Source organism: Strigops habroptila, chromosome 9 (genome assembly GCF_004027225.2).
Source record: "Strigops habroptila isolate Jane chromosome 9, bStrHab1.2.pri, whole genome shotgun sequence".
NCBI classification, from domain to species: Eukaryota; Metazoa; Chordata; class Aves; order Psittaciformes; family Psittacidae; genus Strigops; species Strigops habroptila.
Genome location: NC_044285.2, coordinates 30,121,279 through 30,138,064, shown reverse-complemented (window position 1 = coordinate 30,138,064; position 16,786 = coordinate 30,121,279). Strand labels below are relative to the sequence as shown.

Here is a 16,786-nt window from a genome sequence, read left to right as displayed (position 1 = left end):
AGGTACTAGAAAAGTATGTCCCCAGAGATTATCTAGAGAGAGGAAAGGCTACAGTTGAAAGTATTAGCTTCTTGTCCCACCATAGAGCAAGTACAATATACCCTGAACAGGCTAGTCCTCGACTGTGTGTTGAAAGGGCATGTAGGAGTGGGGAAAAACTTCCAGCTCCTTCTGAAGCCATTGGTCAGAATCAGATCCACCAAAGCAGTTGGTTGAAGTGGACCATTAAGATCACAGTGACTTTGGGCAGCACTCAGGCCATGTACCACAAGGATAGAAGCCTGCATGCTGCTTCAGCTGCAGAGTGGCTTCAGCTCCACACTGCCAGTGCTCTTCATTCTCCTGGGTCAGAAGTACTAATAGGCTCCTCAGTAACTTGGGTACCATACTAAAAGGTCTGAACATAGCACTGTCCAAGTACCACTGTGCATCAACAAGCATCTATAAATACCTGCATGTGTTCCATGCTTACTGTGATTCAACCATCTGTAGCAAAATGGCATTCACCAGATAACTCATCCAGGCCATTTCCTTTAAGGAGAACTAGGATACACCATCCTTCCATTCTATGCAGATTGTCTGAGCTACTGAACATTATTATGAAGATGTTCTTCCTTGCAGACTGCCTTTAAATGCCCAACTTGCAAATTTGTACAGGATATGAAAAGACTTCCAGCTAGGCTTTTCATCTTCGTGGGTCAGCACTTCCCAGAGGGTCTGTTGTCAAACATGCCCTCCCCAATACCTATTTGGCCTGGCCCCTGGAATCCTTTCCCAGGCATTTCAATTGGTGTCACTGATCTTGGCTCAGCAAATAATCCTTCTAATCACTGACAAGAACAGAGGCTGCAGCTCAGCGTTACTTAGCAGGGCTAAGAGGAGTACACGGTAATAAAGCATTACTCTAGCAGGTGAGCTTGAAAACACGGTTGACCACACACAGGCAGCAGCTATGATGAACAAGGTGCCATTTTTTAAAAATACGGACTGTAGTTTTGGTCCCTCATCACTGGGAGACCATTACAAAGCCAGCACTGTACTTATGAACATCCTGCATACTGAGGAGTATCTGGGCATGGCCCTCAAGGAGATAGAGATTTGTATGGTGCAGCACCAGGAAACACATAGCATGTGCAGGCAGCTGGAAAGCATTCTGTATATCAGAGTGTCTGGGAACTTCCAGCATAAAGACATAACTGTGTTCCATTTGTAGAGAGTTCTGTATCCTCCAGAATTGAAATGTCACTATATCGTCACTTTGGGAATACAGTTCCCATGGGAGTGAAGGCAGGGAGTGCTCCTTAGGCCATGGGTGGAGCTATATTCCTCCACATCCAGCTGGACTTGTGTGGAAAACAACTTCTGGAATCATGAAACAGCTAATCAGTGACAGCACTTGTTCCCCACTATCACACAGCCAGCAGACACCAGGAGTCCCAGGGCAAGACATAGGAGAGCTGGGGGCTCTCCTCAGCCTGCCCAGCCCCAGCACCAGGGCCATTGTTCCTGAGAGGATGTCTGAGGATTAATTAATTATCCTACAAGGGGCAGTAAGTAATAACACTCCGTGTGGAACAATAAAAGCTATTTGGTTGCCATGACAACCCAGCTTCACTTGTGTGCTTTAATTTATTCATTGCACAGTCCCTTTCCCAATCACACATGATGCCAAAAAATACCTTGTTTTTCTTGCCAGTATCCATGTCCAGAGCAGGGATAAAACACAGGCCTATGGCATCCATCACATGGATACCCAGAAAATCTCTCCAGTCCGGAAGCTTATATCACATGAGAATTCTTCTGCTCCCTAAATGTTTGTTCTTTAAGATGATTCTGATTTTTTAACCCCTTTTTGAAGCCACCTCATCATGATGCTTATAGATCTTGATCTTGTGTAGGTTCTCACATATAGCCACTTTGTCTCCCATTCCCGCCTTGCCCTAATATATGTAGGAAGGATGGGCAGATTATGCTTGTCAGGTAAAACAGAGAGCCAGGAGGGATAATGAAAAGCCCAGAAGTGACATACCTTCACTGTATCAACAGAGCATGGCGTGAACAGTGCCTGGTGCCCAGCCTGATTACAGCCATGCCACAACCATCAAAACACATAATGTCCATCAATAGGGCTGTCCAAATTCTGCAAGATCCGAAGCAGCATGTGGATAAAGGTCCATGCCAGGAAACCTGCTCCCCCATGCACTCCACAGAGATATTACTGTTGCTGTTTCTGCCCAGCCCCATGGACACACATTTGCTCCAGCCATTCTGAGGCAAAGGGAAACCTCTGGAGAGGCTCACTGGAGGGGGCAGAGCATCGCATTCCCATGGCAAGGGTTGGAAAGTGTTGCTAAGGCCTGGCCACAGCTCTTCACAACAGTTGTATGACAAAGCATTTTATCAGCCTTCATAGTCCACAGGCACATCTTCAGCAGGAGGTTCATCCTGAACCAGCTTCTGCAGTGCTCAGCTATCTTCTCAGGTCAACAGAAGATGATCAGTGCAGGTGGTACAGGTAAGCTGAGAACCAAATCCCTCACTCCCAGTTATGTTTATGCAAGCTGGGGTCTTAAGCTACAGGTCCAGACTGCAAATTGTTCATGCTGGCTCTAGCAAGGAGGGTGACAGCTGGTTCATCACATAGGAAAATTCAGGTCCAAGTTAAGACCGAGGGAGGAGATGACTCAAAGTTGAGCTCTGGCCTGACAGGCAAGATAGATGGAACTTGGTTAAGCCATCTGCCTCTTCTAAGTTGAGCCTGACCTCAAACATAGCTAATCAATGCAATGGGGACATAGGTCTGTACTTGAATTTCTGACTGTATACACTGTCCAGTGTCACTGTTACTAGACCGAGGTGTAACACGCCATACAGATAATTATGGTAATGGTGGTATGATAGCGAAGAGCCAGCAGAAGAAACTGTTCCATGAGAACCTGGAATTTTATGGTTGGCCCTTCACCCTGAGTCATATGCATCCAGGATTGTCAAGCAGTTTGGAAACAAAAATGACTATTCGGATTGTCTTTCCTCTCCTCCTCCTCACCATGCAACAGCAGAATAGCAGGTGGGCCAGAGAAACAGGGCAGGAGAGCCCAGAAACAGCTAAATAGGACAGGAGCACTGGGAGACCAATGTTTTAATTGACTTGAACAGCAAGAGCTCTAAACTGGCCTAGGATTCTCCTGAATGGGTCAGGAACTGAGGAACAGGGCAGTTGCTGCCAGGAGATCCCCACCAGCCTTCCACTCCACTCAGCTTCTTGGAAAGGAGGCTGGAGGAAAAGCATCTGGGTAGGAGGGGAGAAGGCAAGGTTAGGCAGTGATCAGTGCAATCTATGTCCTCTACTGGCTGCTAAGGGCTTCTGAGATACAGATAGCACAGGCCTGGATGTGTACCCAAGCCATGACCAAAATAAGTTTAAAACATCACCCCAAACCACTGCTATCTGAGCTGGTATTTTTTTTCTTCTCAGTGGTATGAAAAACTCCAGCCTACCAATGCCACCCAAAACCACAGCTCCATTAGATTCATCCCTTTCAAGTACAGATCTCCAAGGAAATGCCAAATTACCACCAGCAAGCATGAAAAACCACTGACTGTTTCTCACTTTGGCAGGCACAGGCTGACTGTAAAGTCACCACTGCCTTTGTGTCAACTGAAAAATACAATTCTCATCTACTCTTTTAAGGCATAAGCATTAATGGTTCAGTAAGATGGCTGTGCAACCAGCACAGAAGTATAAGGGATGGGAATCTACTTTGGATAAGATCCAGAGATGCCAGCAGAGATCCTCCATCCACATGTTCACAGATAACACCAGAGATACTTCAGTGTGCTGGTACAGACATTCACAACCCTACTAGAATTTAACGCACCTTAGGAAGTGAACTATAATCTTTCAGCATGTCCAGCCACATCACAAGTACCAGCAGCAGGGGTAGGTGTGTACCACAGAGGTCCCACATGCCAGTCCTGTCTTGCAAAGAGTTGTTTCAGTGAGTTCAGGATTGTTTCAGCCCAGGGCTGAGCTGAGGCTGTGGGGGACAACTGAGAGGCAGTGGCAGTAGCAGAGGCCACTCAACGGGCGGAAGGAGCAAGGCTCAGACTGAAACCAGCATGCTAAGAAATTTGGGAGAAAAATATAACTCTGAAGCCCAGTTAAGTGTTTGATTTTCTTTTTCATCACACTATATGGAGAAGTCATCCTTGAATTCCTGATGCTTTAGTGAGGAAGAATTCTGTCTTAAATCAGAGCTCCCATCACCCCTCAAAATTCTGTGTCTAAAGCAGAAGAAAAAAAACGCTTCTTCAGTACCAGAGAAGTGTCACTCCTCCAACACCTTCCCAGCTGCAGGAAAGAACTGTAGTAGGAGGTGAAGGAAGCAGGGGTGTGACTACCCTGCTTTTCAGAAGTGCACCCTTAGATCTCAGGTGGCTCCAAGGTCCCATTGTTTTGGAAGCACATCTCAAACAGAAAAGGGAGGAACAGTTTATTAGGCTTTTCGGTTTTGTTCTCAAACTTACCATGTTGACTTCAGAGATCTGGTCAATGCTGGAGATATGGATGCTCATTCCCACTGTGACAGGGTTACCTGAAACATAAATGGATTATGTTAGGACCATATTCAAGCCTTCCTCCCTTATCTACTATTAAAGAATTGCCTACAAATGCACGGATATGATTTAAAACAGCCTCACATTCCCCAGGTATCAAAAATTTCCAAGTCACATGTACTCTTCTCTAATCATTTGAGCACATTTCTCTAATTCCAGGCCTTACAGGCTCACCCCTAGGAGTAGTGCAGCCAAGGCTTGATTCTTCAATTCCTGGAAGTTAATTACCCCCTAGTTATACAATTATCTCTGGTTATTCCAAATAATGCCTTCAGAGACCATCAGTAGGCTCCCAGTGGGCTTGCATAAGGTGTTACTGATTGACCATACAAAGAACATAGCAATCAAGCCCATGCAACACACTGGCTGGAAAGATACTTCAGCTCACTCCTCCATCACTCTGCCAGCTCTGAGTGCTCAGTCTGAAAACCCCAAGTGGATTTTAATACCCAAGATACCAGACAAATACAGGAAGCAGATCTATGAAGTGAAAAAACAGCATTTGTATAGTGGCTTTTCAGAGCAGACCAGTGCCTGGATTAGAGAACAGACTCCTCATTTTACAACAGGCATCAGGGCACATGTCACTCCACATACTCTTGCCTGCAGCCATGGGTAGACATCTATGCACAGGTTTGCTGGGAAATTCAGATATTCCTTTACCCAGTGACCAAGATACCCTTATGCTGCAATAAGTGCCACTGACACTGACATGCAAGATGAGCTTGTGAAGGAATACCACATAAGGGCAGTCACAGCAAGACCTATTGCCCTCTCAGGGCAAGAGCTATATTACGTGCAGACTCAAGGCAGAAACCAGACATTTCAGCCATCTCTTCAGAGGTGTGAGCATCCCAGCTAGATCCAGACTCATAGCCAGTTCTACCTAAGCCCCTCTGACTAGCAGCTCCCACAGCTAGACAACAGGGCAGCCCTTTCAGTGAGGTTGAAGCCACATAAAACAATTTGCAGAGATACAAAACCTGAAAAAGCCTTGCAAAAGCCCTCTACAAAACCCTGCAAAAGCCTTCCTCTAACTTGAAATGTCCCCTTCCCCGTCATCCCCACAGCAAGAGCACAAACCCAATCCCACCGCAAGCAAAGCCGCTCCTCTCACATGTTCAAGGTGGAAAATGACTCCTTGCAATGCAGCACTAGAAAGGGAATGGCAAACAGTTATGCCACTCAAGGTATTAACTCTTCCATGGACTCATTAGTAGATATAAGTGTTGAAATATTTACAGATAATCATGAAATGGCTTAGAAAGTAATTAGGAGATTGGGGGAGAGGGGAGAACCACACAACTGGAAATGAAGTGATTTTTTAATTATGTGTTACCAGAAGTAGGGAAGTAGTGTCATTAGGGCTGTCTTGTGATTGGGTGCACTGTTAACCGAGACCCTCTGCTGCAAATTAAGCGGCATTATCCTTTAATGGAATATGAACAACACTGAAAACATCAGAATCAACAACTGTAATTAGGCCCTGCTATGCAAATCGCCTTAAAGAGGCAGTGCTCTTCTCCAGCACCCCTGGCTCGCTGGCAGGGGTGCTCAGGACACCTTGCAGAGCCTCTGAGAATCCCTACACAGTCACAGCCACATCTTTGGTGTACGCTACATTCATCTTTCACAAGTGAACCAGGTGGGAAAATAACCAAGAGTGACTTCAGGGAAAACTGATTCTCCTGCATCCTCCCTTGTGCCAGAGGCTCAGTGCCACAGGAAAGCTTTTAAGGAAGTCTCCTTTTGGTAGTTTGTCCTTTTTTCCTGAAATTGGGGCCTTGTGATAGAAGCCATGGCTGGAGGAGGAAGTCACCACTGCCCTGAGGATCTTACAGACTAACTGGTTACAGGAGGAAAGATGGGGCTATCAGCAGGGCTGCAGCAGAGCTGGGGAGAAGGCAGCCCCTGACTCTTGAACCTTTCTGCCATACAGGGTTGTTTCCTCCTGGAGTTGCCCTACTGTGTTTACTACCAGTCTGTCACCATTGGTACCTGTGTCACTGTGATTATGTGTTCCCTCCTTCCTCAGTGCAAAAAGTGGTTCTTCCCCTTGCTGCTGTGTAGGAGACCCGCTGAAAACAGCAGGCTGGGTGGCTATAGCAGGGGAGCGTTGACAGTGGCGATATACAAATATTTGTCAAATACAGAGTCTATCCAATCTAATCTATCTGTCTAGACATTTGTGCTGTGTTCATCACCATGGTATCTGAGTGCCTGAGGTCATGCAGTGACTCAGTGTCAGAGCCATGGATAAGATCCAGACCTCCTGACTCCCAGCTCCAAGGCAAACACTGGAGTGGAGATCAGCTACACTGCTCCCCATCACCCTGGGCTCAGCTGCACCCAGCTCCCATGCGCAGTCAGCAATGTTCCTCTTGGCTACTCTGAGCACAACCCCATCCATCACAGCAAGTGGGAGGCTCTGCTGCCTGCTTGCAAGCCCTGGTGTGTATGCCCATCAACCCACAGGCAGAAGTGTGTGACTGTCATACAAACACTCCAAAGATGAAGGTATGCAAAGTCCTGCCTTTACTGGACCTTCTCTTAGCTTGACCACAGGGAAGCCATTTCACCCTCTCCATCCCTGTTGTGAAGACTGGCTTGGAGTCTCCTCAGGACAGGGACACAAAAGCATGTACACAGCCAACAGAAAAAACATGTCCTACCTCTACTGCAGCCCAACAATAAACTAGACCGGCTGGTGCCCAGTGCTCAGGCTGTAAGTAGTACACAAAATAAACCAAGGACGTCAATTCTGCCAACAATAATAGCTTCAGGCAAGAGGCACACAAAAGTAGGGTATTTAAATACGGTATAATGTCATCTGTAAATTTGTCCAAAAAGGCAGAACTCAGCATTTGTGGATCTGAGACAAGGCAAAAGAGGAAAACCTGATATTAAAGGTCCATGCTTTTATCTGTGCCTTTCCTATGGGTTCAAAACTCTACTCCTTCTCCCCTTAAAGAAAAAGCTTATGCCTAGGAAAGATTTGTAGGCAAGATCACGAGTAAGGGAGTGTGAGAAATTCTGCCACTTTCACCCAGGAATGGCACACTCACACATCCCCTTTTCACACTGCCACTGGAGGAATCACCAACATTTTGTCCTGAAATTAGTTTGATGCCTGTGAAAAATGTACTTGGGAAGCTGGAAGGGAAGCAGACAAAAGAGTTATAATAAAACCTGTCCTTTTTTTTTTTGCAAATGATACTTGTCAGATATAAAAACAGGCAAGGTAGAGAACAAGTTGTGCTAATCTGCAATATTTTCCCAGAAACCAGTTATTACTTTCAGATTTTATAATGCTTAAAAGCCCCAGAACCTAGAGTCATGTTGCTACAGAAGTAATTCCTATGGCACGACTGCAGAGGAATGGTTGTTTTCACCCTGTGTCCGCCTGCACTGTAACCAGAGGTGATAGCAGCCTGGATCAGGACATTTCTTCCAGATGTCAGCCTGGTACCTCAGCTGTAGAAAGCAGCAAAGACATAGCACAAAATTCAGTGTAACAGGTCTCCATACAGTGTATTCTTACTTGGGCAACTGCTCTGTACTAATGTCCAAGCTGCCCTCTCTCCTCTCCTACCCCAAAATGTTAGACTAGAGCAAGCTTGGGTTTCTCTGCCATCAGATCCCCAACTGCAATACAGATACAGCCAAAAAGACTGAAAACCAGGGCAGATAAACAGAGCTTACTTTATCATCCAATGAAGCCACACCAGTTTTATGAACTACAGCCAATGCTTTGAGGAGCCTGGTTGATGCATTTCTGACCACGTGAACTTGGCAATGCTGGCAGAGCCAAGGCTTGCGGTTGCTAAGGGACAGGCATCAGCCCCAAACCTACCCTTTAGCCTAAACTACAGGAGCAAACGCACTAATAGGGATCTTGGGAGGTTGCACAGCCCATCTCTTTCACTGAAGCAGACCAGAGATTCCTTTAAATCACCAGTGTCAAAATTCCACAGCTCCCCTGGACAAGCTCATCCTGCATTTCACTGCGCTGAAGGATTTTCCTAAATATCGAAATTGAACCTTCTCTGCAGTGTAAATGTAGTTTTGTCTCATCATTTCTCCCCGTGTCAGTGAAAGAATAGATCAATCATCCTTCCTTAACAACAGTTTTTATGTACTGAGAAACCATGACATCCCTCTCCTTCCCCTACCAATACTAGATTACATGCACCTGATTTCTTCAACCTCTCTTCAGAGGTCATGTTTTCTAAAGCTCTGACAATTAGTGCTGCTCTCCCCTGGCTTTTTGCCCATTTGTCTACATCTCTATTTTAAAGTGTGGTATCCAGAAATGAGCCACTGAAGCAAATGGCACCAGTACAGAGAAAAAGAAAAAGCAACCTCCAATGTACAGCATCAGAGAAGCCTCTCCAAACCCTCTGCACCCACCCTGGGAGCTGCTCACTTTGTGTAGGAGGTTAGAGATGCTAAAAGGACAGCCTAACTCTTGCCATTAGAGTGTATCACGCATGCAGGAAGAGGGAGTGCAGCACTGTCTGTTTAGGACAAGAGGAAAGATTATTCAAGACAGCTTTGTGCATGAGCCCCAGCATTCCTTGCTTGCACCCTGCCTGTGGCATCACCAGTCTCTGAGATCTCTGCAGCAGCAGGAAAGCTGCTTTAAGGTCTTCTGCTGAGTAAACAAACCCAAACAGAGAAAATTAGAGGCTTCAGCCACTAAATGTACATATAGAACAGGTCTGTGCCTTACCCTGCAATGGTAAATACCCACATAAGGCATAAGACTCCATCCATGTAAAAGCCTGCTCCTCATCCCCAGCTCTCCAGAAGCCAGAGGACAGCAGTGGTACTAGAGCCCAGAAACAGCAAGTCCCAGACACAATTGCCCTGCACAGGCTGGCAGAACTGTTTCTGCAAAGGCAGGCATGAAGAGGGCAAGGTTTGATGATAAATGTAATTACAGGATTGCAGCACCTTATCTGCATTTTCAATGATCCTCGCCCCAAACAGGATCAGCAGCTAGGATACTGTCAGACTTGCCAAAGGCATGACCAGCAGACAGACTCTAATTTCACTCCCAGGACTTTTTCCTTCAGCCTTATCCCCACTTATTTCTGAATTAGGGAATCAGTATCCCTTGATTCAGTATCTACTCGCTCTTTCTGCAGAAAATGGTTTGCCCAAGCTGCTGCCTCTGCTTTGTTCACAGCACTGAACCTCAGGGCACCCTGGCTTTATGTTTACAGCTTAAAATCATGACCCACGTCACTGCTATGTGCAGCGATGAGTTGGTTATACAAGGGCTAACAGACATGGTTAGTTAGGAGGAAAGAGCTCCCAGGTAATCAGAGATGCAGAAGGTCGCACATTTCATATGAGGCTTCTCACTAGCTGAGGAGCTGCTGCCTGGATGCAACCAAAAGATCTCTTAAGAAGTCCCACTCTGTGCCTCCCAAACCTGAAAATTGAATCATTATCAGCTGATGGACTAATTACTCCTGGGCCATAAGTTTTCTAACCCACCCAAAAGATAACTCAAAGGACGCTCAAATTCACGGTGGAGGTGTCTCTACCTGCACCCCAGTACAGGAAGGATGGAAATGCTCCTGGATTTTCACCACATAGGAGGATTATAAGAGTTCACAAATTGCTATCTGCATAATAGCTGTGCTCACAGATCTCAAGAACGAGGCTCTGCTACAGCAGTTAATAAGAGAATGTCTAAAAGATGCCATCCCAGCAGGCTACTTGAGCCAATCACAAAGAAGTTTTCCAACACTGATTTTCCTGTTCGTTTCCTATTTTTCCTTTTTTTATAGCTTATATACAGCATCAAGCACATACTCAGTGAAGTGTTAACATTGCTTGAGGAGTGAGAAAACTTGATTGTGTATCATGAAAGCAGAAACATTTTGGGAACCACTTTCACCCAGCATCACTGATTTGCGGTGACATCTGGAACTGCCAAGTTCAGCAAGGTCTCTTAAGAACCTACTTAAACTTTCCCAATAAAATCTAGGTTTAAATACCCATTAAATATTCTCCAACCCTTTTTCCACTTGTTTTTTCACTCTTACTTCCATGACCTCTCCCCCATCCGCAGCCGATGATGCACACTTATCTTGCCAGGCTCAGCACAACAGCCAGGGACATCAAACACATTCAGAGGCTGCTACTCCTAGCATATCGCTCCATGACATCCATTGAATTTAAAAGAGCAAAGCATACCATGACATTATGTTTTTGGCCACAGTTATACAGTACCAGAAAGAGAGATGGTCTCATGGCAAATCAGCAAATATGACATTGCCTTCTTCTCTGTGGGGTAACAGGGAGTGATTAGTGACTTGCTGCTGCTGAGGAATCTTCACGTGAAGAAAGTGTGGTATTTTGCAGCAGAAAGACAGGGCCTTGGTCTCCAAAATATCTGGGGCTGTCAGTACCTGCTACTTCCCCATGGGTTCATTGTTCTGCAGGGGCATGGAGATTGCAAGTAGGTCTGGCAGAAAACAGTTTCTTCTGCCTGACAGGTTTCCTGCATTTTGCCATACTTCTTTAGGGAGTGCTTGACACTTTAAAGCCGCTGAGCCTGTGCACAGAACAAGATTGTGCCTAACCTTGCTAGGTTTTCCATGCATCCCCGTCAGACCAGACACAGCGTCACCCTTTGCAAGGAGGCTAATGAAGATTTCCAGCCTTTACCATTCTGCTCTCCTGGCAGCCTGGCTTTTCACCTCATCCAGTCAGATGACTGAGTTTGTGCTATTCATTTAAGACGGGGGAATACTAGGGACTTCCAAACAAAAATGAAAAGTTAAAGTAAGCTGTCACCAAGACAGTGATATCAGGGACAGCACATATGTTTGATAGAATATCTGAGGGAGGGTACAGCTATAGCAGAGCTCTTGAGCAGACTTTTGGGATATCTGGCCAGTGAACAAATCAAGGGCTTCAGTAAGAGACAGGCTGTCCTCCAAGCAAGCAATGAGGCCAATTCAAGAGCCAAGAGACACAGCACTTGCAGAGCAGGCAGAACTGACCACTCAAGTACTGCTATCCTGTGACGCTCTTTGCAAACACACAGGTTAACCTTGATAACGGCAGCCACTTTTCCAGCATGTTGCCAGATGAAGCTGTCCCTGTAGATCTGAATAGATACAGAGCATTTTCTCAAGCAAGCTGTGCCTGCTTGTGAGCCAGTGCTGAGGGATCCTTATGGAGGAACAATGCTTTCCCAGTGCAGATGTAGCACTCGTTCTGTGACTATTCTAGGGAAAACAGAGAGCTAAGGAGCACAATCTGTGAGGCACAGTGGATTACCTAATCTATCTCATGGGCATTTTTAATGGATTAGTAGGTATTAGGGTGGGATATTGCAAATATCCCATGGAAATTTGGAAGTGAGAGAGAACAATCAACTGGCTGCAAGAACAGTGTAAAGGTTGTCCCAGAGGTATCGAAGGATTACAGATGAAGCTAAATCAGGGTTGATTTTAAAAGATGTAGGTAGACAGCTACCCAAGCTGAATAAAAACAAGGTCTCAAATGTACAGTCTTAAAATGGAACAAAAGAGTAGACACTAACCCTTGCAGCATCTGTACTACTGGTGGTCTCAGCAAAGCACCTGTACACACACAGGGCTTTCAGCATTAAGAAAAATTACTGACTGCTCAGAATACCATCTGTTCTTGGGAGAGGCCTAGGTAAACATTACCTTACCAGACCTGTTCATTATCAACCTGACATTAGCAGTGCGTCCCAAGCAATCAGCTCTTTAAGTGTAACTTCACCAAGAGCACCAGTTCCCAACCACCATCCATCCCTTGAAGCATGCAACACTCAGCTCAGACCACAGCCAGTTTACTTTGCAGGGCTGCCACAGCCATCAGTTTCTTTGTTGGAGCAGAGTGGCTGCAGAAGGCAGATGCAAATCTGACCATCACTAGATGAAGGCAATGCCCTGACCTCCTGGTGCACTGTGCTGCTAGAGCAAGGATCTGTCACCTGCTCTCTCCTTTCAGGGACATTCTTCACCATGTCGTCCAGGGTACTCACACAAACCAGCTCTATGGCTTTGCAGGCTGCAGGGCACACACTTTGTGTTTTGCTTTTACATCCCCCTCTGCAGAGCTGGGCACTATGAGACAAAGCAGAGACGCTGAGCACCCCAGGTCCCTTCAGCTCCTTCTTTCCACCAAGAGTAGCAGCAGGAGGGCAACAGAGCTTCCTGAGCAAGCGTACATTGTAGACTGACAGCAGAGCAACACAAGCCAGGCAATTTTTCCCCAGCAGCAATGTGAAGCATCAGACCCACACTGATCAGCCACCCCCATGTTTTTCCACCTGAGAAGACTTCCCTCCTACCTCTGTCAAGATCCTGGCAGGCAAGCACATCTCCCCTGTGGGCCCTGCCACTGCAGCCATGGGGCACAGCTCTGCCCTCCTACCTGGAGCCTGGGGGGGACTCAGGAGCAGCCCAGCCCTTTTGCTTTTACTCAGGCCCTCAGAACTCATGCTTGCACCATCACCTCACAGCTAACCTGGGCACTTCTCTGCATGCCCAGAACCACTGCTCCCCCAGCTCAGAAACCTTGAACACTCTTCTGCTCCTCATTTCCTGCCCTTACCCTGCTTTATACGAGGACAGATCTTCAGAATGGTTGCACACAGACACTAAGTATTTTGAACCCCTTGGTAAATGTGCAGAAGGGAGCAAAGTTATTTAATCACTTACCCACAGCTTTCCACCAGAGTACACTCATCACAGTGCAGGCAGCTGCCCCCTCCTATCTCATCTCCAGCTCACCAGGTTAGTTTCAGAGCAGACCCTCTCCCAGGGCTCCCTCACAGCCTGGAAAACACTTTTATAACCCAAAATGCTGGATACCAGCACAAGTGCTACAAGGTCCATAAGCACATATGTTTTTAAGTAGGATTAAGGCTGAATCCCCACTGCTGGGACCCCCACAGCACCATGACACTGCTTGCAGCAGCCCAGGAGGCAGGAGAGCAACAAACTACCTGGGGAAACCACCGCACTATCCTCCCATTCACAGACAAACAACTCCTAACGGCAGGGGTGGTGCTATATGTAGGATATCCCACCCCACCTCATCCTGTCCCAGTGCTTGCTGGGGACTGACCCAGAACCCAACCACTTGGCTTCCTTCCTCCATAGGACCCTCGACTTCCCTTGTTCTCCCTTTTTGCCCATCAGCCTCTCTCACTTCTCATCTGCCTACTCAGGTCATAAAGGTCCTGACCCACCTTTTCAGTGCTGGGCTTCTCTGGCACATTACCAGTAAACATCTGCTACATAGAAGAGCCTGTCTCTTATGTGCTCTGGAAATATCATCCCAAAACAACAGCAGACCTGGCCTGTGCTTGAGTATGTGACCTATCTGGGAAAACACTCTCACACATTACCAAATCCTGAGCCACTAATCCCCTTAGCTGAAAATGAGCTGAACCAAATTAATTTAAATGGGTTAACACAAGCTTCCCCGTTCATACCAAATCCATTACTCTGTCTTGGAAATATTTGTAAGAACAACAAAATATCTGGACTTGTAATTTTTATCAAAGTGACAACAAGAAGGTGTTTTCCTTTTTTCCCCCTGTTTTCAAATTTTAATGAGTTAGTCACACCTCCTCATCACTGTTTACGGACTTGTCTTTAAAGGATACCAAAACATCTAATTCCTGGATAGAATCCAGTTGGACACATGCAGTATGCAAGGAGAAAAGAAAAGAAACAAGGCAGCCAGGTCAGGACATCCCAGACTTGCACAGCTATTGAAATCAGGGCTGGGGCATCCAGGAGCAGCAGGGGACAGCCCTGCTGTGGCCCCCTTGCCATATCTCTATGAGATGACTTTTGGACAGTGCTGGACATTGCTCTTCATCACCCAACACAGCGCAGTCAATGGCTGGAGTCCACAAGGGAGAGACTCCAGCCTTTTGTTACTTTGTGGAGATAGAGCCCTTTCCCAGTTCCTACCTTACCCCTATTGACAGATCCTGCTAGTGGGGCACTTGTTAATGCTCACTTCAGATGCCCCCCACCACCACGTCTGCACTTTCCATACCCTCTGAAGGGCACATAGCCCTTTAGCTCAGCTTGAAGGCAGAGCTTTGGGGTTGTACAGTGCCCAAGGCTTATGCACAGTGACAGTCAGGACACTTACAGTGCAAGTATTGAAGAAAAGGAGTGAGTCAAGCCTGAAAATATCATGACATTCACATTAAAATCATGAGTCTGAGTTAGAAATCATGAGAAGCAAAGCACACACAAAAACAAGCCTCCGCCTTTCCAAATGTTATGCATGGGGTGATACGTTCTTATCTCCCGGTTTCTGAGTCTCTTGGATGTATCTTGTTCAGGTTGTTCTGCTTTTCTGTGTCTCAAGACAGAGAAAATCTTACAAAACTCAGTGATGACTGAGGATTGCAAGAGGTTTTTAGGAAGAAGAATTCTAAGTTGGTCACTTTTGAAAGACTGACCCCTCCGTTGGTGTTTCCATCATTCCAGCAATGACTGATTTGCAAAAGTGCCCTGGAAATTCAGCAGGACAAAAGTTACCAGGTTACATTTTACCCCAGCACCTCTTATTAAGAGATAGAACTAACTGCCATTTGCTCACCAAAACAATTGCTTTCACTCAGGATGCATGGATGAGCGAATCTTGCAGAGCTTTTACATATATATTCATCTCCAGCAATTCATCAACATAATAATCACGCATTATTAACTTGAGTACTCATCATTTTATTTTTTTTTTTCTCTCTAGCTTCAAATACTAGCAAGGATCTAGTGTGCAATAGGGAAGAAAAACATGTAGGGGAGCTTGTGATGAGTGTTCTATTTTTGATATGAAAGGAGGATAAGAAGAAAAATTCAGCTCGTAGCCTACCCTGTCCCTGACTTCCATAAATTTCCTATGAAGCCGAGACCCTTCCCCAGAGGCAGACTGGGCTTTCCTGCAGACCTCCCCAGCAGGAGGAGGTTTCCTTCTTCAATGGTGAATTGAAGATGACAATGCCCCACCAGTGAACTCCCATCTGTAACCTGGGTGTCCTTCTCTCCTGGTGTGACAGCCTCTGATGCTACACCTGCAATGGGCAGCCACCTTCTTCACACATTCCCTGCTGAACTGCCCAGTGCAGCCCCCAAACCTGGGTTTTCCCATATCACAAGTTTGCCTCAACCTGAAGGAAACGTCTGCTGTGGTCTCACTAACACAAAGCTCCTTAAAGAAAGAAGTCTGCAGGTCAGTTGTCTCGCTGTGGCCAGTCTGTAAGAAAAGAGCAAGAAGAACACCAAGAAGCTGCCTGGTAGCTGAGAGGATGTGTTTGGAAAGATGTCCTGATCAGGAAACCCATCCTGGTTCTGTGGTGCAGTTGCTATTCAGACCTGTGGAAGAAGAAGGGGCAGTTTGGTGTGCTCACATCTCAGCTGACTGATGCGCCTTGGTGCTGAATGCAAGTACAGGATGATAAACTGTCAAAAGAATCAAGTAAGGCATACTGTTTCTGCGTCATTGCTCTTGGTAGGGGTTGGTCTGTGTAGTAGATAAAAGCTTACCATGGCTTTTAGAGGCTGAAATGACCCTGCAGGCTCAGAGAGCGGAGTCTCGCACTGGGGTAGAGAAGGCTCTGGTGCCCCTTCTTGCTGACAGCCCGTAGTGAGATTCATTACAGAAGCACAAGAAGAGTGAAGGTTGGAACTAGTGCAATAGGCAGGACATCCTCCCCACTTTTTCTCCTATGTGACATGGTCATACACAGTGAACATATTATCTGCCACATACAGTGTTTTGAAATATTCAGCCAAGGATCAAATTCTCAAAATTTCAGTTTTTCTGGGAAGGATGGTGAGGAATGCCCTCCTGCTCCATCTGCCAGAAGGGGAACTATTTGCAAACAAACTTAATGCCCACTGCATGTGAGAACCTTTCCCATGGCTATAGCCCTTCCATTTCTCTGCAGCAAGAAGTGGGCCCACCTGTTCCCTTTGAGGATTTCACAGTCAAAGGAAAGGTCATGGTTTGGTGACCAAGCAGTGGACCAGAGCTCTAAAGGTGCTCAGGTCTGTTCTCATGAATAAGCAGCAATAGCAGGAAGCTATTCCTTACTCTGCCACAGGTCTTCTGTGTCATCTCCAACAAGCTGCCCCCTCTTAATGTC

The 16,786-nt window shown here is 46.3% G+C and overlaps 1 protein-coding gene across 2 annotated transcripts in view; it reads right to left on the bottom strand.

Moving 5' to 3' along the window:
• Positions 1–16,786, bottom strand: part of LOC115612892 (gamma-aminobutyric acid receptor subunit beta-4) — a 76,520-nt gene that overhangs the window by 41,475 nt on the left and 18,259 nt on the right. For both annotated transcript variants that reach the window (XM_030497751.1, XM_030497750.1), the window contains exon 3: positions 4,528–4,595. In XM_030497751.1, coding sequence (XP_030353611.1) covers positions 4,528–4,595 — 68 coding nt within the window. The remainder of the gene's footprint in view (positions 1–4,527; positions 4,596–16,786) is intronic.